This window comes from Aptenodytes patagonicus, chromosome 10 (genome assembly GCF_965638725.1).
Source record: "Aptenodytes patagonicus chromosome 10, bAptPat1.pri.cur, whole genome shotgun sequence".
In the NCBI taxonomy this organism is placed as follows: Eukaryota; Metazoa; Chordata; class Aves; order Sphenisciformes; family Spheniscidae; genus Aptenodytes; species Aptenodytes patagonicus.
In genome coordinates, this window is record NC_134958.1 from 20,341,002 (window position 1) to 20,366,550 (window position 25,549).

At 36.2% G+C, this 25,549-nt stretch overlaps 1 protein-coding gene across 7 annotated transcripts in view; it reads right to left on the bottom strand.

Annotated features, from left to right (window-relative positions):
- Window positions 1–25,549, bottom strand: part of HERC1 (HECT and RLD domain containing E3 ubiquitin protein ligase family member 1) — a 107,829-nt gene that overhangs the window by 20,096 nt on the left and 62,184 nt on the right. For 3 of the 7 annotated variants that reach the window (XM_076348400.1, XM_076348398.1, XM_076348399.1), the window contains exons 31-54: window positions 24,858–25,013; window positions 24,516–24,622; window positions 24,164–24,274; window positions 23,906–24,082; window positions 22,836–23,075; window positions 22,549–22,632; window positions 20,928–21,448; window positions 18,746–19,521; window positions 17,423–17,621; window positions 16,239–16,399; window positions 14,540–14,656; window positions 14,133–14,364; window positions 12,821–12,945; window positions 12,331–12,551; window positions 10,817–11,085; window positions 10,246–10,298; window positions 8,796–8,996; window positions 7,996–8,170; window positions 6,994–7,264; window positions 5,916–6,129; window positions 4,894–5,150; window positions 4,192–4,319; window positions 2,235–2,362; window positions 792–992 (exon numbers count right to left, since the gene is read on the bottom strand). In XM_076348400.1, the coding sequence (XP_076204515.1) occupies window positions 792–992; window positions 2,235–2,362; window positions 4,192–4,319; window positions 4,894–5,150; window positions 5,916–6,129; window positions 6,994–7,264; window positions 7,996–8,170; window positions 8,796–8,996; window positions 10,246–10,298; window positions 10,817–11,085; window positions 12,331–12,551; window positions 12,821–12,945; window positions 14,133–14,364; window positions 14,540–14,656; window positions 16,239–16,399; window positions 17,423–17,621; window positions 18,746–19,521; window positions 20,928–21,448; window positions 22,549–22,632; window positions 22,836–23,075; window positions 23,906–24,082; window positions 24,164–24,274; window positions 24,516–24,622; window positions 24,858–25,013 (5,124 nt within the window). The remainder of the gene's footprint in view (window positions 1–791; window positions 993–2,234; window positions 2,363–4,191; window positions 4,320–4,893; window positions 5,151–5,915; window positions 6,130–6,993; window positions 7,265–7,995; window positions 8,171–8,795; window positions 8,997–10,245; window positions 10,299–10,816; window positions 11,086–12,330; window positions 12,552–12,820; window positions 12,946–14,132; window positions 14,365–14,539; window positions 14,657–16,238; window positions 16,400–17,422; window positions 17,622–18,745; window positions 19,522–20,927; window positions 21,449–22,548; window positions 22,633–22,835; window positions 23,076–23,905; window positions 24,083–24,163; window positions 24,275–24,515; window positions 24,623–24,857; window positions 25,014–25,549) is intronic. The other 4 variants (XM_076348402.1, XM_076348404.1, XM_076348403.1 and 1 more) reach the window with 4 other exon arrangements.

Below are 25,549 nucleotides of genomic sequence, written 5' to 3' on the forward strand. Positions count from 1 at the left end.
TTTTGCAGTGCAATTGTCTAAAATATGAAGTGCATAACAACTTCCCCCACCACCAAGGTTACTTAAGATACTTTTGGTCTGAAAATTTTCTTGAATTTGTATAGTAAAATTAAAACTGAGTGCCACTAACAACAGCTGTTGAGATTATTTTGTAATAGTTCTTTCATTCTTCTTCTTTTTATTAAAATAATTGAATTTATATTCCTGACATGGTGAAAAGAACTATGCTAGGGAAAAGAAAAAAAGTAGATTCAATCCTATACATGTATCTGAGACAGGGATGCTTCTAAGAAAAGCACTGAAAACAACTGGAGCCTTTCTTAGCATGTAGATATTGCTTCACTTGATTCTGCGAAAAAATCTGCAAATTTCTTGAAGAAGCAATATGCAAAACCACACAATGCTACCAAAGATGTGCTACTTGATGTCCCCTGGTACTGGAACTACAAAGGAATTCAAATGACACTGACTACATGCTATCTGTAGATAGAGCAGACACTGCAGGGAATCTAGACTGATTTTATATGATGGCAAGGAATGTCAGGATTTGACTAGGTTGCTACAAACTGTTTGCCTCTGCTGTAGGGGAATCAGGGTGCAGATGGAGATCCCACAGACTTGTCTCCTCCCATGAATGCAAGTTAATGATACTTGCAGGTAAAGTACCAGAAGTCACATCCCATGAACAAGAATAAAAAATTGAGATTATATACTTGCTTAATAAAAAAAAAAAAGGGGGGGGGGGGATTCATAACTTTAATTTCTACTTAAATACTGATGCAGTCACCTACCATCCTTTCTGTAGCAGTGTTCCAGTTCTAGCCGGTGCATGGTTGAAATATCTACAACTTCAATAAGACCAAGAGATCCATCCATACGACCAATTAATAATAATTCTGGAGCATCTCCTGTCCATGCTGCAGCTGGCCCTTCTTCTGGCCAAGCTAGAGCAGATACCCAGTGAGGCTGAAGATCTAATAATCCTTTTCCTCCTAGGAACCCAAAAAGTGTTTTAAAACTACTTCATCTTCATAAAGAAAAGAAAACAACAAAAATACTTTCCATGGCAAAATATGAAGAGATCCTATTTAGAACTAGGACATACTACAAATTCATGCAAGTTACAAGCCTACAAAGCAATGGTCCACTAATCTACGCAGACACAAAATCTAGCTAACAAATCTCAATTATCAGTCAAGTTACATAGTTTTGTTAAGGAAGGAAGCTAAATTCTTCGGTACTCAGTAAATTTATACTTTTCCTGCAGACTGTCTATTAACATGGGCAGTGTAACTGGTGATTTTCATAAGCACAAAACAACAGAATGAAGTTTCAGAGATTACAAATGACAAAGTGATTAACAGTCGTCTTCTCACAGGAGTTCTAAAGGTATTATGCTGGATTAGTCAATTGCAGCACAAATGACAGTAAAAATGTAAGAGAATCCACTTAAAGATGCTCACAAACTGAACCAAGGAATTGGAAAGGGCCTTTCCTGGATCAGGTTCAGTCCTCTCTATCACAATGTAATCTCATAAATTTAGCTAATTCGTTTTATAGTATTTCTTCCCCAGGTGTTATTTTTCCTTATAAAATATGAGATCACAATCTTTTGAACATTAGAAACTTCCTTGAAGTTATTCATGGCCAATTTATTTACATCTCTTCTTGTGTCAGTACTATCCATTTGCTTACATAGCTGCTTTTTCTCCCTGGGATTCTCCTAGAGTTTATCTTCCTAATCTCTTTATTTATAGGCTTCCTCCTCCAAGACTCTTTTGTTCAAATAAATAAACCAAGCTCACTCATTCTACTCTCATTAGAAGACATTCCATCTAGCTGATCACTCCAGCAATCCTTCCCTCCATCTGTTCAGTCAATTTTCACATTCTCCCTGTTGCATGCAGAAAGGTAATTCTTGCAGATGATAGGAAGATAGTATTTACAGACAACAATTGTTAAGAGTGATCAAGTCTCACACCTAAACACTTCTGATTCTACAAGGACTCATATGCTGCTCAGTTTTCTACTGAATTAATTGTAAATCACACATCCATTTGTAGTTAGTGCCTTCCTCTAATTAAGTAGGTTTACAAGATATTATGGAAGATGGTAGGCATTTAAACTGGAGAGCACACACAGTTAAATACTTGGGTAAACAAATATTCAATAACTTAGCAGCTTCCCTAGAAATACGTTGTATCATAAAGTGTCACAGGTAGCTAAGAGCATACCATTGACTTGCCATATGTTCACCATCTTTTCTGTAGCTCCAGCCAGATACTTGCCACTGATGCTCCAACAGACAAGAGACAAACTAAGGTCACTGGGTGATCCCAGACTTTCTTCAGAATCACCTTCTCTACAATAGAATAGAATAATGCAATTAAAAAAGGGCATTTCCTTTAAGCAGACAGGAAAACATAGAATTAATGAAATATCTAAGTTAAAATCTGGAGTCCTCCTGCCATCACTGCAGATTTAGATAATAAATTTTTCTGCTCATAGTTCTATTTAAAACTGCTTCAAATTACAGAATGAGATACCAGTTATTTCCACAGTAAGAACTTTGAAGTTAGGTTTCAATTAGAAAAATAAGTTTAATTATCTTTAACTTTACCTATTTATATCTCAAATTTAACATCTTTGGTGAGGGCAAAACTTTCTAGGAAGTCATGAAATGAAACAGAATAGATTGGACAAAAGAAATGAAAGAGATACATCTTGCTCTCAATTCTAGCTTAAACTCTTCCTCCTGTTACAATGTTGTTACACTGTTCTAAAATTCTATTTTAAAGTTTAAAGTCAACTGTAATGGGACCACTGGTATGTTTTACTGCCCTTAAGGTCATACATGACAGGCACAGTTTTTACTGATTTTAGTAACAGGAAAATGAAGGCTAAAATATTGCCAGGATGCATATTGTAGGCCAAATACTGTATCACCCCTGTATTTTTGAAGATACAGGAGGCATAACTTTGGTGTGTTCTAGCTTAAGCAGGAGACATTTAATTTGTGAATACAGCAGGTAATGGGATGTTGTAACTATTATTAACAACATTAACTTACTAACATAACACATGTAACAATATTAATGTAAAAAGTTAACATAACAGGTAGTAATACTGTATTACTATGAACAGTAATCTAATACCATTTAAATAATGTTCCTCCGAACTCAGAAAAACAAAAAGTATTCTCACAGAAAGAGGAGATAATTCTATCAAAAAGAGGGGACAATGCCTTTTCATCTGCTCATCTCTCAGGGCTAAAAAAAATAATTCTGCCTTTAAAGATGAACTGGCACTAACCCACTGCGATAAAGAATATAAACAGAATTGTGTTGCATTTGTATTTAAAGTCAATATTGAGATTGTTAGCAGTGAAGCCCATGAAAGTACTGAATTCTGAATCTACTGTACAGGAAGCACACTTTTCTGACACATGAATAATAGAAGATCTCTGTTAAAGGAAGATGCTGCTCTCATTACTACCTTCTGAAGTCAAGTTACGTCATTGCGTTTATTCCTTTTAAGGCAGCATCTAACAGTAGCAAGCAAACAAGAACTAGAACGACCACTAAGAAATCATCATGGAACATCCTTCTAGTTCACTATTGTTTCTTCATTCTTCTGAGTTAAACTCACTTAAGCTGTACTAAAGAATTAGATTTTAATCTTTTCTTTTTCTTTCTTCTTTTTTGGACACATCCAAATGATACAAAAGTACTTCCCAGATACTCTCATGAAGAAGAACTACGCTCAGTTCCTGAATCCCAGAAGTCACAAATTCTTTTTTCACACTTGACTCAAATCACCACACTCGTAATTATCATCTTATATGCTGGAACTGTCCACTGGAACCCACTGAAGGGATATTCACATTTTTTTCTTATGACAGTCCCTTACAGTTTTTATTTTACCCATTTCTCATTATATGAATTAATTAAGAATATCTTTAAACAGCTTTAACACCATCTCTTTACACCGACTCTTATCAGCTTGATATTTAAGTTCTGTTTTCAGTTTTAAGCTATTTAATTTACTTTGCATGCCATAAACACAGCAACAGTCCCAGAGAAAAAGTGAGAGAATGTCTGTGCAGGAGATATTGCAGGGTTGGCTCTTTTCATTATCTTGCACAATTACAGCTTAAATTAAATATATGACTACTATAAAGAATCAACTTACAGCTTGTTGAGCACACACGTTTGCTGCAATGAATACTGCTTCTTTGTAACATTCCACACTCTAATGGTGCCATCATTTCCACTAGTCGCCAAAAGTCCCTTTTTATTGCACCAAACACATGTCATGACCTACAAATACCAAAGTAATCATGGCAAAACTGGAATTTAAATCTAAAGCTTAGGTATGTTTGTTCACTAATATTAAGCAGATATTAACCAATGGGACAGAGCATTAGCTACATTATTGAAATACATTGTAACAATCAAACAAGATACACTTTTCTACTTTTACAGTATTGTGTACTGTAATTAAGCATGCTTTACAAGGATGCCACACTTTGTTCAGACCCATGCTCCGCAGGCCACTGTTGCACAGAATACTGGACAAAGACATTAACTACTATGACAGAAAAATTAATGCAAATTAAGATCTAGTCTAAGAAAAGATTTAGGGTGATTCTGCTGACTTCATGTACTGTGAGAACACTTTCATGTCCCCTTTAACTGAAGCTTCAAAGCAGCTAAGCATTTTTCTGCATCAGAGGTACCCTCGAGCAATAACTTACTTTATCACCAAAAAACTACTTCTTGTGAGAAATAATTTCAGTCAGTATATTTGTAAAATAGTAGTGTTTTACTTTTTCTGTATTCTGCAAAAAAAAAGTATTAAAATTCATGCAATTTTGGGAGAAATCATGCTTACCCTGTTCTGATGAGCCTCTAATTTTATGAAGGAACATTTTCGTAAGTCTCCCCCCATATCAGCGAGGGTCTGAGGAATAGTTTGATTATCTCGATCATGTGCTGCAAGAGTTCGCACCAGCTGTTGAGCAGCCCACTGCCTATGTTGTGAAGATAACCTTGAAGAAAGGCAGCAAGCTGCTAGTGCATTAGCCAGCTCCAGAGGGCCTACAGCAGAAGGATCATAGGAAGGATGGGCATACAAATGGGCAATTAAACCTGCTTAGACAAAACAATGAGATGATGCCTAGATGAGTACCAAACAGAATTACACAAATGAACACAGCATTAGCCATAATTTCCAGAAAAAAAGAGATTAACAAACATCTTATAAGATCATTGCAATCATGTTAACTATTAGAAAAAACACTCTTCTGATACTAAGAGAAAAATAACCCCCTTTAAAATTTCACAAAACCCCCTTAAGAATGGAATTACGAATAGTCTTATTCCTACCATATGGAAAACAGTTGTTCAAAGAGCAAGTGCTTTCTGAACGGGAAAATGCCTCCTCTGACAGAGATAAGCTGCTGTCATTGCTATGTCCTTCCCTCCCTTTGACACAGCAACAGCCTGGTGTTGAGGCACAGCAGTTGCTTTTTGGCTCCCTGACCTCCCACAGCAGAGGCAGCACAACTTTCTGTGTCAGAGACAGAACAGTACTTCTGTGGCAGTAGTCAACTCTTATTCCCCTTAATTTCATTAGATGACATAACCGAGGCTGAATGTCCTAGCTATATGGCTTTGAATACACACACGTTCAGATTTTTTTTTTTCAAGTGGCAAAAGATGCAACTATGTAATAACATCATATTTCTAAGTAAAATCTGTGTACTAAACTATAAGATTACTTTGATTAAAACAAGTTTTGTACATTTTTGAGAGTATATTTATTTATACATTAGTCTAGGAAGTGTCTCCTTAAATACAAATGAGGAATTGAAGATTTAATAATTAACATTTAAGAACAAAGCTATATCATACCTTTCTTTTCAATTTCTGCTTTATCATAATTTGGCCTCAGTTTGGCCCCTTTGTCTGCCAACAATGCTACAAGTGCTTGAGTAACCACAAAATTCGGAGATGTGACAAGTTTGTTTTCTTCTGCAATTCCTCTTAAAAAACTTGGCAAAAATTTTCGCTGAATTGGATCATCAACTGTTGTCAAGTTTACACCAGTTGCCGCAGAAATCAAATTCTAAAAACAAATAATTAAAGACAATAAATAACCTGAACAAACAGAAAAATCAATTTTGGAAAACATTTTTAGTTGAACAAATCATGCAGAGTTTTAAAGATCTTCAATTTTTTTTCAAAAATTCTCAGCTCCCAACCACTTTTATTTTAGCAGGCAAAGATCATGTACAATATGGAATTTAAGTTCTGCCCTGGGGAATACCTGGTCTTAATGGAATCAACTATCCAGATCCAGGGATTAGAAGGGGGGGAAAAAAAAAGAAAAAGAAAAAAAGAAAAGAAAAAAAAGTACCAAATAACCAAGAATACCAGCAAGAACTAAGGAGCTTATAGAAGAACTTTTTATAAAGTTATGCACCTGGTGGCAGCATAAAAAGCAGTAACACATAATAAAATGCATTATCCCATCCAACACTCGTATTTCACACAATTGTATTTCAAACTCAGAAGAACAGAACAATTACTCTGATTGCTTAGAAGTTTCCTGATACATATGAAATCCTGCTGCATGTCCACAGCTGTAGGTCTTTCCAAATGTAAACAATCTGTGTTCCACATAGAGTTGACTCAATTAAAAAACCCAAAACTTTAACAGAAAAACCCTATCAATACAAAAACCACATCCATTTTTCTCCACTTGAAAAGAGAACTCAGCAAAAAAAAAAGTTACTTGCTTTTTACCAACAATAAAACATACCCTTTGTGCAAAGCCATAAGCAAGAACTCTAAGGATATCCTCAAACTGAGGGCACTCATCACAGTTCAGAAGATAAAAGCACAAATTATCAATATGTACAAAATCAATTGCTTCATCTCATGTGTAAGTAGTTTAATATAAATATTTATGTTGAAATAACAGTCCTACCTGCGTACATAACTGTACAAGCAGTTTTGCAGCACTAGGAGTGTTTGACGCCAAACAGCCTACTGCTGTACTCAGATAGGCAAGACAAGATATAGGCTTGCTTGTTTTGCTGTGTATTCCTCTAGATCGCTCTGTTGAACTTGACACAGTGGATGGACTTGTGGAGAGGCCTGCTCTCCCTGCTGCAGCGAGGCACATTAAACGAACCAAAGTTCTGATATCTGTTAATCCCAAGGATTCAAGACCAGCTGCCAGGCTACAACTGGAACCACTGTCAAAAATGAACATAAATGCTCTTGGTTTTGTTAGTGCATTTTAAAAGAAAGTTATGTTTGGATAAAACTATTCCCAAACCATTAGTGAACACTGCCTATTTGATTAGCTGGACATTGCTACCATGCAGGGGGAAGGGGAAGAAGAGAAATGAAGCTGCAGCCCCTCCACTCCTTTTCTTTTAAGCTGAAGACAAAAACACATTATAGACTTGCTCTAGCAAAAACCCATGAGTTTCCCTGGAATCACTCATAAACAAAGTTATATGGATAATTCATGTTTAGAGTTATGCTATGACAGTATGCACACGTACATGTCAGATCTCTGCAATGTCTTCATAGTTGCACAGGTATCTTGTACAAAGCCAGTTTTTAAATCCTCATATCCCATCAACTCCTTCACTTCATCTTCTTTCCTCTAATGTTTACCCCTAAGTTGTAATACTTGCCTTGAACAAAAACTCACTAACAAACACAGCATCTTTATGTTCCGAATGGCTAATACTACTGGAGTCCACTTTTCATATAAGATGTAGAATTTTATTTCATAAAGTTTGAAGATGGGGTTCAAAAGAACAAAATCAACAGAACTTTTTCTCTTAATAGTATGATGTAAGTATATAAAATGGAATCACTTTCCCAAATAGCTTAAAACTGCATCCCTATCAAACATAACTTGATAACTGGTTCCAAATGGAAAGGTGGAAGTGTTGCCAAGGATGCCACAAACCTGACAGACAAAAGCGAGAGCGCTCTCATAACCATAGTTCTTGCAAGGAGGACTTGGGCGGCAGCCGTCACTCTTCTTAGAGCCATAACACGGTCATGTGGATTTACTAGGGCAGCTGCTTGTTCTCCTAAGGTTATCCTGCCAGAAGAACTTTTTTCTATAGAGCCATGACAGCCTTGGAAATAATGATGATTTGCATTAGTGTTTAAAGAAAAACAAAACATTATCATATAGTAATAAGCACAGCAGCAAATTTGGCCTAAGTTTGCAAATTACTCATTAATTTTTCAACATTTCATACATACAGAACTATAGTGATAATGACTGAGAGGAAAACACATTCCTGAAATACACTCCATAATTTAATTATTCCTTATTTTCAAAGATAGATGAGCACAACTTGACAATACTCAAGTTAATGTTAATTCCTCTGTTTCCCTTTTCCATTAGAGGGGCCTACAAACTTACATATTGATCCTGCATTTCAGTAGGCTGGTCAGTAAGTCCCAACTTAAATCCATGAATCCATCTTTGAGTTCTGCAAAACATGCTAGTGGCATCCACTGTAGGACTACGGTCACAGTTTTATTAGTAAATCAAAGCTTCAAGCCTTCTGCCAATATGAATGCCTCACATTCCTCTCTCTAACTCCCTATAATAAAAGGACAATTTAGAACCCTGTCTTCACTTCCTCATGGTGGGAGGCAGGAAAGACTGTCAAAATATTTCTGCATTGCCCCTATAAAAATCACACCAAAGGGGAGGTATTTTTCTTTGAATGAAACTCATTTCAAATTTACCTATTTGCATCAATGTTTCTTCCATACTGTTGGTGGCTGTCACCATTGCAACTGAAGCACCCAGAGGGTCACTGTCAGGGAACTGTACAGGTTCAGGTACAATACGTCGATCGTTTAACCCAAGAGGTCCAGCCAGTAATTCAAACTCCTCCTCTCCTGTCAGCTTTTCATCTTCGTCTACATCTAACATATCCCAGTCTTCTAGAATTGGAGAAATATAATTACACTTGGTTACAAAAGCTAAAATACTAAATAATTTCAATTAATTAAAAAAACAATACAGGGTATAAAAGGTGGATTGTAATCTACAACATAGTAGTCTTAAAAACTCATGTTCTGATGTTGACATAGACAAAACAAAACCCCGCTCTTGCCCCTCTCCATTAAATTTGATCTTTATTTCTACTGCAGAGAAGTTTCATGGAAGATTCTCTGAAGCATCAAACTAACTGGTTTTTTAAAACACAGAAATGAGAGGTCATCACATCTAGCACAAGACAACTCCAAAACCTGGAATATAGTGAAAAGCGTAGACATACAATTGTGCTTTAAATCATGATAACAGGTGCATATTCCAAAGGACTCAGTAGTAAAGACAGATACTAGAAATTTCTGGTCTTCATATTTATCAAAAAAGTATGCACGAGTTCTTAGGTCATAATTGTACACCCAAGCTTTTGCTTTTCCTTCCCAGGAGGGGTGGGGGTGGGAGAGAAAAAAAGCACTATAATTGCAATTCAGTTGTGCATTCCATTCATTTCCCAACCATTTACACAGGAGTCAACTTAATTTACTGATCCCTCCCGCTCTATCTCACTCCCCATACAGTAGAATCTGAACACCTTTTATCTATTGGAAGATAGACTTGCTGTTAAGTTCTGGAGTACTCATTTACTCTTTAATAGACAAACATGGTAAATCATACAATCGCGATCATACAAGCTACAGAAAGGTCCAGAATCAAAGAATCATCCGGGAAAGGTTTTCTACAATCACTAGAAATAATCTGTTTAAAGTGAAAGCCATCCTCAGGACACTCTCAGCTAGTACAAAGGTAGAAAAAGAATAAGCCTAATGGCAGACTTTTGAGACTCTAACTTATGCTAATTAACTTCTCCTACAAAGGCAGCTGAAGAAATGTATTTGAACATAAGGCTCTGTATGTGCAGTTCTGGATGTAACATCTACCCACAATACCTTATCACCCAAAGTTAAGTATTTGCCATTTCAGCTACTTAAATGAAAGACATGGGAAAAAATGTCACTGATTTTTTTCCCATTTGAACTAAAAAAAATATTAAAATACTACATGTAGTCTGAAGAAGATTTTAAAGTATACCTTCATGAACAGTTTCATGACAGGTTTATTTGCATGGAAGTACCTTTATAGAAAAATAAAACACTGTGCAAGTGCGAAGTATTTAGTATCTTCAGCAACTTAAAAACATACCTTCATAGACACTGTCTTGTTTACCTATTAAATCAGGAGCCTGGCCTTTGTACCTGTATGAAAAAATAACAAAGGAAATAACTGAATGGATCCAATAATTTACATATATGCATAATAATTTTAAACTTGGTTTACTATTAAGTTACTTTACTGTTAGGTCAATGTATATATGATTTCTGGAAATGGCTAGTAACAGAGAGATAAATAAAAGGGCTTCTAAAAGTGTCTGTGGAGGGGGGAAGCACCAATGTGAGAAAGGCCCACAAAAAATACTGGAATTGTCAGACAAAATTGAAAAAGGAAGCTTTCAAAAGTCAACAAGAGTAGGCAACATCCCAAGAAATAATTCCTTGTTTTTCATTTAAAAAATAGAAATATCAAGACAACCTTTTTTCTAAATATGCATTTGTTGAATACAGAGAACAATTTTAAGCCTCAGTTAAAATAAAGACAAATTCTGCTAGGAATTTTAATTTCTTCAACCAAATTCTTAAAATGCTGATGCTAGTAAACATTTTTAAGTTGTTTCCTTTCTTTACACAGAGTATTCCACCAACTTGTACTGCTGTACCTTTCAGAAGTTGACGTTTTAGATTTACTCTTCAGGGCTAAGTATTTCTCTCTGCAGATGCCGCACAATAAATAGTAAGGATTTCCACTTCCACATTCACCACCAAACCATCCATCTACATAAGAACCATTGCTACGATAGCCCTGGCGATTTGCACTACGACCACAGCCTGGGTGGTTTCTTTTCATGTGTTGATTGAAGCTGACAACACTGGATTCACACAGTTCACAAACCACTACTTCTTCTCTGTCTTCAGATTCACAAACATGCTGCGTAGTAAGATTTTCACATGTTATTTGTACATAAGAAATGTCTTCATATTAGATATAAAATACGCCAATATTCTTAGGTGGATGTTCCTGCCCATTTCTGTTACACACACAGAGTGATATTTATATGGTTAACTTGCACAAAAGCAAAGCAGAAATAGACAATTTATGACATAATGAGGAGCAGACTATCTCAGAACAGGAAAAACATTTGGAAGTAAAGTTTCAGAGGATGAGATTTTCCTACTTCATTTCGGATCTGACTCAAAATTCTTTACGGTGTAACTTTTCACATATAACTATTAGTTCACATTCAATGCTATCTTTAAGTTATCTGGTTCTCCTCAGAACTTGACTAGACATCCAACAAAGAAAAAACAATCCTTTTTTTTTTTCTTCAAACGGACTTTACGTTTACTGAGCAACAATAATTATCATTTGTGTCAATAAATTCCAAGGTTTTCTCTGAATATAAAGTTCATTTTTCTATAATTACATTTCTGTCCTAAGTCAGTAATTTCATTGTGGTGTTCCAGTGAAACAAGCTCCCTGAAAAATTCAATATGCATACTGAAACTTGCTTCCATATCAGAGTCAGGTAACATCGTAATTAGGAGACAAAAGCTCAGTCTTGCGGGTTGCTTGTCTAATTTGACATGGATAATCCAAAGATTAACAAGCTGCTGTTGTGATATTTCTTTTCCACCTCAAATGTATTTTTAGTGGGCTATACAACAGTTGAGTGAGGACTGTCACCATATCCTTCCCAGAGAATTAAATACATGACATGACTAAATTAAGAAAAACCGATTTAAGTGCAAATTATGTTGCTACAGATCAGATATATTATTATTATTATTATTTATTATTATTATTATTATTATTTTAAATAGAACAAACATTTACAACCGTATTTGTTATCCCACACAGCTAAGCAATCTGGAACACCTACTTGATTTTTAAGTGGTATCATCAAAACAACAACTATACTGGTTCTGTTCTCATCTTTCAGGGGAGGTAGAAGAAAAACTATGTACATGTAGAAGTGCAGAGCAAGAAACACAAGAAAGCACTATTCTTAATCTAAAAGCGAAGCTACAGAATACAAGAAGATTTTAAGGATTGCTGGCATTTAGTAAGATATTTTCAAACAGGCTATAAGCATACGCGCGTTACTTTGAATTTAAAAATATGAACATGCAAAAAGCAGTAAGTTAAAGCAGCCCCCGCTGCAGTCACACACACCCAGGTAGGCCAATCCAATACCTCTGGGATCCACATTCCCAGAATATCATTATCACTAGCCAGGTCTTGCCCAAACATAGCTTCCATTGCTTCATCATCAAGGTCAATTTCCAACTCCTCATCCAAGTTGAAGTCATAAAGCGCCCCTGGATCTTGCTGCAAAGATATCCCTTCTCTTCGACTCTGATTCCTGTGGGCCTGTACAGAGCGGTATAATCCCGCTCAAGTAAAAAAAAAAAAAAAAAAAAAAAAAAAAAAAGTAGTACTTTTATTTTGCATGTAGTAAAGATGACTATACTTTCAACTTCCTTTTGCTTTGTTTTTAACTCTTCTGCTAAACATAATCTACTTATTACTACATAAAACTCTCAAATATACACTGATACACATATGTGAAGGAGAGTTTTGTAACTTTCATGCTAAGTACCAATCCCCCTCCTCTTCATTTACTGGATAAGCAAAGACCTTGGAAGTCTTTCAGTATACTTACCAGCACGTGCTAGCAATGTTCGGGCAGCTAAATCAAATTTGTGTCTTCTCGTTACAGCTGACCGACTTCTAGAAGGAGGTCCACTTGCAGAAGCTGCATTATCCACATGATCCATATTATCAGGGCTACAAGGATTTGTAATTTACAGGTAAATCAAACCAAGTTTTAAACAGCCACATACAGTAAATAAGGAAAAATACTAAAATAATATTTATTGGCATTGTTTTTTTCTTTCTTTCTTTCACGGAAGGAAAAAAGGGAATTTGGAATTCAAGAATTTTCCGTTCCATGTATTTACTGTCTTTTTGACTGTGAGATTTACCTCAAACAAATTAGATGCAGCAATGTCAACACCTATTCAATGTTTCTATAGTGCCTAAGCATTGTAGAAATTTCAGGAGAGCACTCATTTTATGCTGTCAATGTTAACTACAGCTCGAAGTAGGTTTCTTCTCCTTTATAAAAGAAATAAAATCAACATTTCTCTTGTTGCTGCCTCAGTCATTCCCTCTTTTGCCCAAAATACTTTGCAAAACATGAGTTTCAGTTACTTAGTAACACTTGTTGCTTAGTTTATTTCTCCCAACTGAAATCTGTGAGTTGTCCGTGAAATGACAGTTTACCTGGGACAAAGTAACTGGGGAAACTTAAAAATGCATTTCTCAGTAGGATCAAGGAATCTGAACAAGTGTTCTCAAAATACATCTTGTAATTGTCATCCTCCCTATTAACAAAAAAGCTATGTATGATCATTAGTATGATTCCTAATAGATGTCACTAAAAATATAACCACTACTTTTAGGATTAAAAACAAAAGAAAACCAACCACCTTTCCTCCTTGTTTAATAGATAGTTTAGATCTAAGGTTGTAAAGGTGACTGAGAATGTAAACTTCAATTCAGTTTCATCCTCTCTGGACAAACCAAGAATTCATTTAAAAAGAAAAATGTAGAAAAATACCTGTTCATGAATACACTGAAGAAAAAAAAAAACCTCCAATGAAATTTTGCTTTATTACTAGGTCTTCTAGGTAAAATGTAAGCTGTATGCCCTCATTTTTTTCGTTCCTCCTTCCTCTTTTTTTTTGAAGGAAGGATGCTCAGTTACAGTCTTCCCCAGTTCTGTGCACAAACAGTACTGGAAAATAAATGCACCATGTACACCTAATTTCATTGCATCTTTGCTTTTACTCATGTTGTAACAAAATTCAAAAGTGGTATTACAAAGTAATGTTCTGTCAGCAACAATGAACTTGTGAGATTTTTAGTTTCAGCAACAGATTACAAGCAATTAGAAGAAAACTACACTCTACCTCTCACTAAAGCCTTCCTCCATTTCAGTGGCATCAGCAGAAGGGATATCACCTGGTGACTGTAAATAACAATGATCACCAGATTTTCCACCACTTCCAGAGACTATTGTCCCATGTCGTGAATCTGCAGTCCCTTCTGATTGGGGCTCTTCATCATCTTCATTTCCAGGGTGCTCTATCATCCACATGGCCAGCACTGTGATATTCTGTGCATCTGCTTCTCCTCTGGCACCTGAAAGCAGGAAAATCACACTTCAGAATTGTATTATATCATTGATGGTGAAAAAATAATTTTTAAGTTCTATAACCATTCATGGGAAAAAAAATTGAAGTATTCCATTGGAAAAAAAAGTGTTTCATATTTATCTAATTTTTCAGTTTAAACTGCTATTATAGTTATAGATTACCTGTAGCTTCCATAGCTTTTGCAATTTGCCTGAGGGAGAACCCCATTTCTAACAATGGAACAGCAATGGCAGGAGGAGGAGGGGATGTTGAAAGTCGGCTGCTTGGATCAGACAAAGCTTAAAAGACAGAAAATGTTAAATGTAAAGTGCATAAATCTTTCTTTAGTGTTACTTTACTAGACCTTACTTTGATATATTAGCTTCAAATAAGGGAGTAATTGCCCTTAACAACTTTCCTCTCTACTACTTTCCACAAAGTAGGATACTTTCTGTAATGAAACCAGAGGGTGCTCATTCTTATTAGTAACATATATATTATGTAAGCGTCTGTTTAATTAAGTAGGATACTGATGATATTCAAAGAACTATTTCTTTTAAGGTATTTCTAAGAAGTTTATTTCCATTTAAAACTGTATAAAATTATCTATTTGATTTATATTTAGGTAGACTAGATTAAGTTATCCGTGTCTGAATCATCAAAATTCCCAAATGTTATGACATCACACCAATACACATTCCTCTTAAGGTACAGAAAGAGATCTCAACTAAGCTGGTGACACATCTGAAAAATCTCTTTGCAGATGATGGCTATATTTCTGTGCAAAGAGTCTTTCAAGGGACTCTAAAAAGGTCAGTTACTGCCCAAAAAACACAGTTTCCTTATCATTTGCCATAAAAGTGAGGTCTGATCAACGAAGGCATCAACAATGTACTAACACACACCGTTATAAAGACAGTATCGTGACTAGAAGCAAGTAATCTCATTTTAAAAAAAAAAAAAAAAAAAAGAGATACACGAAACCGAGCAGACAAGTTGCTATGCAACAAATGAAACAGCTGAAAGACCCAACTAATAGCAGGGATGTGAGAGCAAGAATAAAAAGTTTTATCAGTCCAGAATTTTAAAGCATGGACTTTGTTTCTCAGCACTGAGAATATACTTTAGCTCAGTCTCTTCTATTCATTTAATACAAAACACATACATACGGACTTGTATTTTTCTTTTTAGTATTATCTCCTTTGCATCACAATAATCATTTGTGCTCTTTAGAAGCTCAAGATGCTCATGCAACAATTTGCTCAGCCTCCTAGCTATTCCATTCTGCGTGTACGCCGGAATAGAGCAAGTTTCTGTTTTGAGTAGTACAGCGCAGGCAGTAATAAAACTGCTATGAACAGAAGCCTCCCATTACCTTCACATGATTCCAGACAGCAGCATGAGGAGCCCATGAAGGTTGGACAGCCCTTTCTACCTCATTAAACAAGATTAATTGGAAGGAGCTACACTGGTATATGTACCAAAATATGCCAATTCTTGTTTTCTGCATGGTATATGATCTAATAAAAGCTAGAAAATTAGTGCACTTAACAGTGGCACATAACCAAGGAAACAAGCCCAAATCGAAGTAACATTTTGAAGTAATTACCAATTATACTGCATTCTCATTTTATACATGTAGTTTGTAATCCATTCCACAGCTTTTAAAAACTATTTTCATTTGCTTGATAAAGTCTACAGCTAGACAATCTACAGCTTTTTGTCCTAAGATAGTCATTAAAATGTTTTCAACAATGCTTTGCATGTTAGGTTGCATTAAAAAGAAACCCTATTGATTTTCAATGTCTTAAAAGACTACACTGAACTTCTGTGAATTTACTAACTTGTCCACATATCTATCTATATTGACTACAAGTTTACCTGTACGATTGGCAGGCCTTGCAGACTGGGAATCAGGAGAAGTCAAACTTTGTCTCCTTCCAACTTCATCTGAAGGAGATGTTGGTAAAGATGATATTGGAGGAGTCTGAGCACGTCGTGCTGGAAGTACAGTTGTAGTAGGATAACTGGAGAACATTTGCCTTTAAAGAAGAACAATATACATTTATATTAAGAAGAGCTATGCTGAAAAAGGTCTGACACAAGAAAAAAGTCAAATTAAAGTGCACTTGGCAAGTCATACTTTACAGCAATTGAGTTGTGTAAGGGTAAGGCGCAATACATACATTGGGGTGGGTAGAAAATGAGTTGGAACAGTTCCAACAGTTCCCTGTTGGAACAGCTCATTCCTACTACCTTTGCCTGGAAGTCAAATTCTAAGTATGCACCTAAAAAAAACCCCTCATAGACCAAGAGCTGTCCTAGGAGATAAAGGAGAAGTAAACAGTCTTCCCATTTCCCCACTTTGTTCAGAACTCAGCCTGACTAATAAATCAGGCGAGTATTTTACTTTCACTGTCCTAGTAATAGGACATTGTTCTGGCTTTTGTCAAATTATATCTGCAAAACTTCTAAGAACAGAGGTCAGATACATCAACAGAATTTTAAACTTAGAACAGGACTCTGTTCAATGTAAAGCAGATTTCCTTCTACATCACAAATAGCCTCTGCAGATTAACTAGCTTCATTTTACTTCCATTTCAGTATGTGAGGGTAGGCTGAAACGAGGTCTTAGCTTGCAGGATGTTACCTACAAACTAAGATCTACTCTAGTTTGAGAATCAACAACTATCCATTAAAAATACAGAATTTCAGAGAATTGTAATTTAAACTATACCAAATAAACATCAGAACTGAAGGACAACACAAGGAAGGTATTTTCTCCCGTCTTGAAAAATTCAGATATTACATATATATACAGTGTATGTTAAAAGCCTAACAGCTTTTTATTTCTAGTAACACATGTCCTGCAAGGCAAAGTAACAAATTAAACTTTGTCCTCTGCCAAGAGGCAGTTCTTGACAGTAAATACAAACATTAACATTTTCAAAGACTTAAACAGCTGAAGACTGTCTTGCAGTCTTGAAGTTTATATTGCATATAAACCACACAACTGGTTCCCTACACCCACAAAATCATATATGCTGAAAATAAAGATATTTTACCTAAGAAGACTGAGAGGCATAACACCAGGTGATTCTGAAGCTGGAACTGTTTCAGTATCAGTTACTGGAGTAGTAGCAGTGGTAGTATCCTCCAGAGAGCTGCTCATGAAAGATGTCGTGCTAGAAGCAGAAGGGCTGGTTGTAACTGGTGTTTGGGCTTGCTGAGACTGATCACCTTCTTCTACTTGTTGATCTACTTCTGCAACAGAAAAAAGGACGTTACAGGAACATTAACAGAATTGTGTAGAGCAAAATAGTAGCTGTGGCTAAACTTTCAAAAATAACTATCATTATTTAAAATTCCCCCAAAGAAAGGGGTGTGCAGAAACACACACCATACAAATACTTCTGCCAATAACTCATGGACTTACGTAAAGAAATCAGTCTATCAGCCCTTGCTGTTGTCATACCAATACAAGGTAAATAGTCAACAAGTCTTTCCAGATGATAACAGAAGCCGTTTACTTGGTTAGATCTTACGATGTTTAGATTTATGATTGCAACAGCTAGGATTATTCTCTTAGGCAAAAGGGAAAGAAGTTTCAGATATGGAAATAGAGCTGGTTAACTATAAAGCTATTTTTAACTCAGCTGTGTAAGTAACAGATTTTTGAATGGTTTTTTTGGTTGGTTTAGAAGTCGTTCATAAGACAGTAAAGAACCAGACAGCGCAGTAATTAGCTTTAACATTTTAGATATTTTTTTCCTTGTTTAAACTGATTTAAATGGTTTCCCTCAAGATGCAGACTGTAATACACGTATTTTTAAGAAAAGGAATGATACACATTTTCTGTTCAGCTTCTGTTAGTGCAGTGCTAAGTATATCAGAAAAAAACCTCAGAAAACAAAACCCCAAAACCCCACAACTGATGTAGAGATTTTCACAGACAGAAACACAGGTTACTTACACCCTGAACATACAGATGCTCGACATCATCTGTTAACATGGCTGCATACAATCACATTTAACAACAGTGAACTTTATGATATTTACTATATGATATATACTTCTAGACAAGTATATACAGAACTGCTCGTTTTTAAAAAGTATTAAAGACAAATTGGAAACATATTTCTGACTGACTGATATGCATTCACTTTTTATTAAAATAAGGAATTGGGGAAAAGGCAAAAAAGTCAGTATTATATCTATAAAACAGTAAAACATCTTTGTAAAATTTCTCTGTCCAATTAAGATTCCTTTGAAGTATAACCACTACAAAATTACAAGATTACGTTACTTCTATTATCATTGTTACTATTAATTTCAATAGAAATAAAAAAAAAATTTGGCACTCTACTTCCATAATTTTGAAAATGTACCTTGTTTAAGTCTGCCACCAAACTGATCCTCCAGCAGCCCATGAACCACTAATTTGTAGATCATGGCTTGTGCTCGTTCCAAATCTGCCAGTCCTAGAGCTCTTTTAATCGGTGAACGCATGACTGCCCGTTTCACCATGTGTCGCATCAGGAACTGCAAGGCAGCACGCATTTCAACATCTTCATGAACAACTGGAGAACTAGCACAATCAGAGTTGTGACCATTTTCTGCCAGGACTTTTGGTATTAACAGTAGTTCAGCATATTTACTACAACTAAGAAGAACACTAAGTGACTTCATAGCACCAAGATAAAGATAAGATAGCTGTACTGCTCTGATTTCTGACTGCACTATATCATGACTTCTTGGAGTATGTTCATGATTCTTTTTTCTTCCTTCAGCAGGTTGGTGTTGGGATTCCATACCTAGTGTTGATGGTTCTAAAGAAAAGGAAGCAATTTCATTTTCTGACTTAGAGCTTGTAGTGCTATGTCCTTTGTTATCATCAGCACTTTGTCCTAATCGTATATCGGATCCAACATCACCCTCCGCTTTCTGGTCCATTTCCCCTTTATCTTCAGATTCATGTCTGTGTTTTTTCTCATGTCTCTTGGTGCTTTGCTTTCCCATATCTTCATGAATACCAGTCAGATAGGTAAGGTCCAGCAACACAGTAGCTGTCAGCCCACGAAATCTTGCAACATCAAAAGGCAGTGGTTCGCAGGGCTCCAGATTATACAATGGAGTATCACTAGGCGACCAAAAAGTTGGGAAGCTTTAATAAAGATCAGAATGACACAGGAAAAAGCAAGTGAGGGAGAGACAGGAGGAAAGTACAGGAAATAATGTAGGCAAAGTAAGATGTAAAATATATTTAATAAAATAAACAAACCAATTCTAAAAATTAAATGTAAACAGGGGAAAATGAGGTTATGATCAGAAAATGGGGAGATATGGTATCAGAGCAAAGGCAACAAAGCATGCACAGGTTTTCAACAACATGCATTAAAACCCAGAAGCATCATAGAAGCTATCAATTCTGTGCTGACAGAGGTTTCTGCTATATTATTTAGAAATATGTAACAGAATTCTACCAAGAAAAACTACCGTAAGCCAAATTTTATCATCATACCTGAGCTGAATTTGTGAATAGGTATAAAAGCTTAAGAAAGAAAACACTCCTAAATTTTTTTCACATTAAGGGTTTACTGCTCAATTTCTCCAGAAGATTACAGTTCAACTATAGCCAGGAGTTTAAGGAATTTAGTGAATCAAATCTTTTCCACACAAAAACACAGGCAATTCCTGCAAGAGCATCAGAGAGCCCAGAGAAGCCACTAGCTTCATTTCAGTTTCCTTCCAAGCGCCTTCCCTTTGAAGGCATGTCTGCAAGATAGGTGGAAAAAGGAATATCTCCTTCCAGCCTCCTCCCCAGTTCTCACCATCCTCTGCAGAACAACAACTCCAGAGTGTTAACATCTAATACAGGGGCATTCCTTTAGCTCTCTAAGGCAGGTCAGAGAATGAACAAACACTACTTTGAGGCAGCATTAATTTGAACACCGTCATCCAACCCACCATTAAGAAGAGAGAATCCTCCCACCTCCTGACCTTAACCACTCCTCAAGCCCTACAGAGCAATTGCCAGTCCCCTAAGAAGGGAATGACAATGCAGCAAACACCCGTTCTCAACTCTGATAAACCGAATCAGGTCTCTCTTCAGAACCAGGTTCACCATTTAGAACAAATGTGTGCACTAACCCCCAGTAAAAATCAGTGTTCTTTGCAGACATAACCAAGAAGCTGTAGTAAATTAAGACAGCAATAAAGTTTTAGTTAGCCAATACATACCAATTCTAAAACAAATTGCTCATTTCAAATCTAGGAAAACTGGCAAGCTGGTCACATCCCAACTCTGAAACCTAGAGGCGAAGTCTAAGAAGTCTAATGATGCTCATCAATTCAAAACTATCAAATTTATTTTTGATATACAAGGCATTTTATTAGTAGATAGCATAAAAATTTAACTCATAATATTTGTTTGTTTTAAAAAGCCAAATTTTGAAGTCTAAGCTTAAAATAATTGATCAGCATGACTCTAATGTAAAACGTATGTTACTTCTGAAGATTTCCAAGCACAAAACACCACTAGATTGTGAAAAGTGTAGGAAATGAGCATACCTGATAGTAATCTCTGCTTCATCCCATTGGACCTTGGCAGATGTACTGCCTTCCTTCACTACTCCAAGCAAGGTGGCATGACGTCCAGTTTGCTTGTGTACACATCGACCTCCAACTCTAAGACCAGCATCAACTCCACCAATTACTGCTAGAACAGGCCACACTTCCACACAGAGCATCTTCAGCTGCAGTTCTGAAAGGTCAGCCAGACCATGCCTACTATGTTTGCTTTTCTCCTCCTCTTTATTTTCTTTCTCCTCTCTCACCTCATTCTCTTCTCGACTTTGAATTGAGCGACTTTTCTTCAGCTTTTGGCCTGCTTCTTTAAGACATGTTTTGATTTTATTCAGTCTTTCCATCATTTTTTTATTGATGCAGTGTGTCCAACGGTCTGTGCGATGAAGGATACGAATGAGTTGGATAGTGGCTTCTGCCAGCACTGCAGCAACAGGACTACAGATGGGGTCACCAGGTAGCAAATCTCTTGGTGTACCACGCATCTGCATATCACAGATTTTCACCTAAGTGTTTAAAGAGAACAGTTTAAAAGTTATCTTCTCAACATACCTGAGGAAGCTTATTTCATAAATACAGGAGTCTCCTGTTGAATAGAAAAAATTACTAGCGTTGTCTTTTTTTGCTTGGGCTCCCTAGGAAATCCACCTTAACACTGATCAAAACCTGCATCCCTTCAAACTCAAGGATGCTGAAATTACAACAGTTCATGGTTTCTCACATAAGACCACCTGGAATTCCTAATACTACGTTCTCCCTTGTTTCTGGGGAATGCAGTTTTGTGTGTAAAACATTAAGTCTGTAAATCAATTCTAAATAATAAAACATTTTAAATTTACAATAGCTTGCGCAATATAGGAATTTATGAAAAGTCTAGCTAGTGTGCAAGTAATGTAGTGCTATATATGTCATAAATCAAAATGAATAACCAGTGACATTCTCAGCACTTGTTAGCTACCACCCCCACTCCCCCCAAAAAAACAACATCCATAACATTGACACAGAGGAGAACAGAAGGGAATGGATAAACTTATGACCTATTGTTGAGGGTTAACCCCGGTAAGGCAGCTAAGCCCCACACAGCCACTTGATCACTCTCCCCAGCAGAATGGGGAAGAAAATCAGAAGGGCAAAAGTGAGAAAAGATAAAGAAGTTTCATAAATAAAAGAGGGAAAAAAAAACCAAAATAAAACAAAACAAAGAAAAACAAGCGATGCAAAATGCAATCGCTCACCACCAGCTGACTGATGCCCAGACAGTCTCCGAGCAACAGAAACCCCTGGCAAACTTCCCTGCAGTTTTATTGCTGCGCATGATGTTACATCGTATGGAATATTCCTTTGGTCACATTAAGTGAGCTGACCAGCTGCACTCCCTCCCAGCCTCTTGCCTACCCCCAATGTACTTGCTGGGAGGGACAGAGCAAGAAACCAAGAAAGCCTTGATGCTGTGTAAACACTGTTCAGCAATAGCTAAAACACTGTGCATTATCAACACTGTTTTGGTCATAAATCCAAAACATAGCACCATACGGGCTGTTATGAAGAACATTGACTTTATCCCAGCCAAAACCAGTACACCTATGCAGATGAACATTTAAGTTACCTTTTCTCCTGGATTACTGCTATAGAACATAACACAAGGGTATAACTCTGCTGCATCCACATCTTCAAAAGCTAGTTTTGGCTCCTAATTAAAAAACAAAACAAAACCCCCAAACTTAGAACAACTTAACAAGCAAAAACATGAAACGTGACAGTCATACCTGTATTACAATCCTTGTAAGTACTGAAACTGTCACGTGTCTTAACTGTCATGCTTATCTTTATATAAAATATCCATGTCAAATTACTGTTGCAAAAAACACCAAAAAAGCAATTAATGTTAAATACCTCTCCATTTTTACCAAAGGAAATAGTTCTTGCTTCCATATCTAATACGCATGTGATGAAATCTCCTTGGGTAAAGCTGGACAGAGTCAATGTTTGTTCTCCATTGTGATAAAGGTTACCACTATAGGCTCTATATAGCCACATATCTGAGGTAGTGCGATGGTTAAAATCATGTACTGGCCAGCGAGAAACTCCTACGCACGTGCCTTCATTGCCTCGATTCTCCTTCACAATGTAGAACTAGAAGGCAAAACAAAACAAAAAAAACAGGTAAAAAAGTTGAGAATATGCATTTTAACACAATAAAGCTATGAAAATTTACCTTACACATATTTATGCACACTTTTAACTGTTTTACTCAGAAGCTTTTAATAAATAAAAAATAATAAGCTAATAAGCTGAAATCACGCTCTACCTCTAAAACGACATCTTGGTGTCTAAGGTCAGTCATTAACAAGTCATTTAAACTTAACCTACTAGAAATTAAGAAAACTGTATGTAAATACACAAAGAAGTTGTGTTTTTCTCCAGACTCAAAACGTTTACACCCAGAAGTTGGGTTTCGAGTGTTAAAAATAATATTACAGAAATAAATAAGCTTTACTCCTCATGTTCACAGTGAGTGATTTACACAGATTCAAGTAAAAAAAAGAAGTAAAAGTGTTATGCTCAAAGATGGTACTAACAAGGATACAACTGTGGATGTATCTATATTCCTAAAAAAATCACTGCTGACTGTGGATCTTAGGGACAAGTACCATCACCTCTACAAATACGCAACACATATTCACAGTCTCCAATCTGTGTACTGTAATATCCAAATGGCAGTGCTCAAAAGCAACCACAAACTCTTCGCTTTGGATTGGAAATAATGGAATCATAGAATCATTTAGGTTGGAAAAGACCCTTAAGATCATCAAGTCCAACTGTAAACCTAACACTGCCAAAATGTCATTTTCTCAAGAACATTGTCATAAAGGAAAAAACATAGGTAGCTGTTGTTTATAAATCGTAGTATATTTGCAAAACAAAGTAAGAGAAGTTAAGAAATACACTTTTATGCAACCTACCTTCCACTGATAGCACCCAGAAGTAACTCCAGTGGATGCTAAACCATATCCTTTACCTCCACTCCCATGAGTTAAAATCTGCCCATTCTCCACTATGCAGCACTGAGCTTTCTCAGGGTCAAAGGACACTTCCTGTATGGGAAGATTCTCATCTTCATCTTCAGACTCTCCTTGCTTCTATCAGAAATAGGACAAAATATTTGTGGTAAATGTAACTCGGTTGCATTCCGTCAAAAGAGAAAGTAAAAGCATCATTACCTGTAGCTTCATTTCTTGTTCTTTTTCCTTTATTTGAATTGCATGTTTAGCCTGAGCTATTGGAGTCTCCCACATGCAGTCAGACAGAAGCGAGAATAATCGTTCAACAACCTGGTGTATTAGAATATAATTCAGATCATTTTAAATCCAAGATGAGGACAACGAATAATATTATATTGTTTTACTTTGCTTTGTGGCTATAAATGTCAAAATATTTAGTGCTCTTAGATAAGCAAATATCTACACTGAGCCTCACCTGATTTGGATTCTGAACAAACCTATGAGACATTTAAAAGTTTAATGAGACTTTTTGAAGAAACAGGTGTAAAAGCTTATAACAAAATATAAAGACCTGAGCCATTTGATCATCTTCAACACCAGATTCACAAGCAGGTAATACAGCTTCTAGTACATGAAGTGCAAGAAGTCTAGTCCTCAAATTGCCAACCAAGGGAACTCCTAAAGATGGAACAATATGTTAATAATCTGAAAGTGACTTCAGCATCAGACATGCACCTATGATGCCAGCTGCATGCCACCAGCGCACAATTTTCCAAAAAGTGTAACTTGTGTACAGCTACTGAAGTTAGCTTTAGTTGTTCACTATGTAACACATGTTCTAACAGGACCTATTTTTAGGAACTGCGCTACAGAAATGCAAGTAACCATTGAGTACATTTTGAAAAGATCATACCTGAGCAACACTTCTGAGAAGCAATGTTGAGAAGTACTTCTGTCCACTTTGGAGATGCCATTTTTGACTGAATTGCTTTTGAAGACACAACTCTACGTAGGAAAACAAGGAAGTCTCCCAAGTGCAATTCCGCTGCATGTTGCTTTCGGAGGGCAACTAGGAAGTTAAATTAAAAGTTTTCGTTTACAACCTTACTTCTACAGTATTTGCAAATAACAATTTTTAAAGCCAAGGTCAAAGTAGGAAAAAAAAAAAAACATTAAGGCAGACATTCACAGTTGAGTTTTGGATGTTTCCATTTTTGAGAACAGTGAATCCAGAACAGAATACAGCCAGTTGATACTGCTAGGCTACACTATGTGGACTAGCATGCATTTGGAAAAACACAGCTACTCAAAATAACACACAGTGCATTATGGACCACAGGTACTTTGGTATGTTAAGATTTATAAACAACTGTACAGGAAACTACTGTATATATCTTACCAAAAGTGTGGCTACAGAACCACACTTCAGTATTCGCAAGCTCTATATATTTAATATAAAATATAGCCAAGCAACTCTGAGACAGAAGTAACCATTTGAAGTCTATCATGGACTTGAATGGAAGATGACAGAAAAATATTAGCAGTCCTTGTTACTGGCAACAAACTGTTCTGTAAGTAAAAATACAATGATCAGTTATTACATGA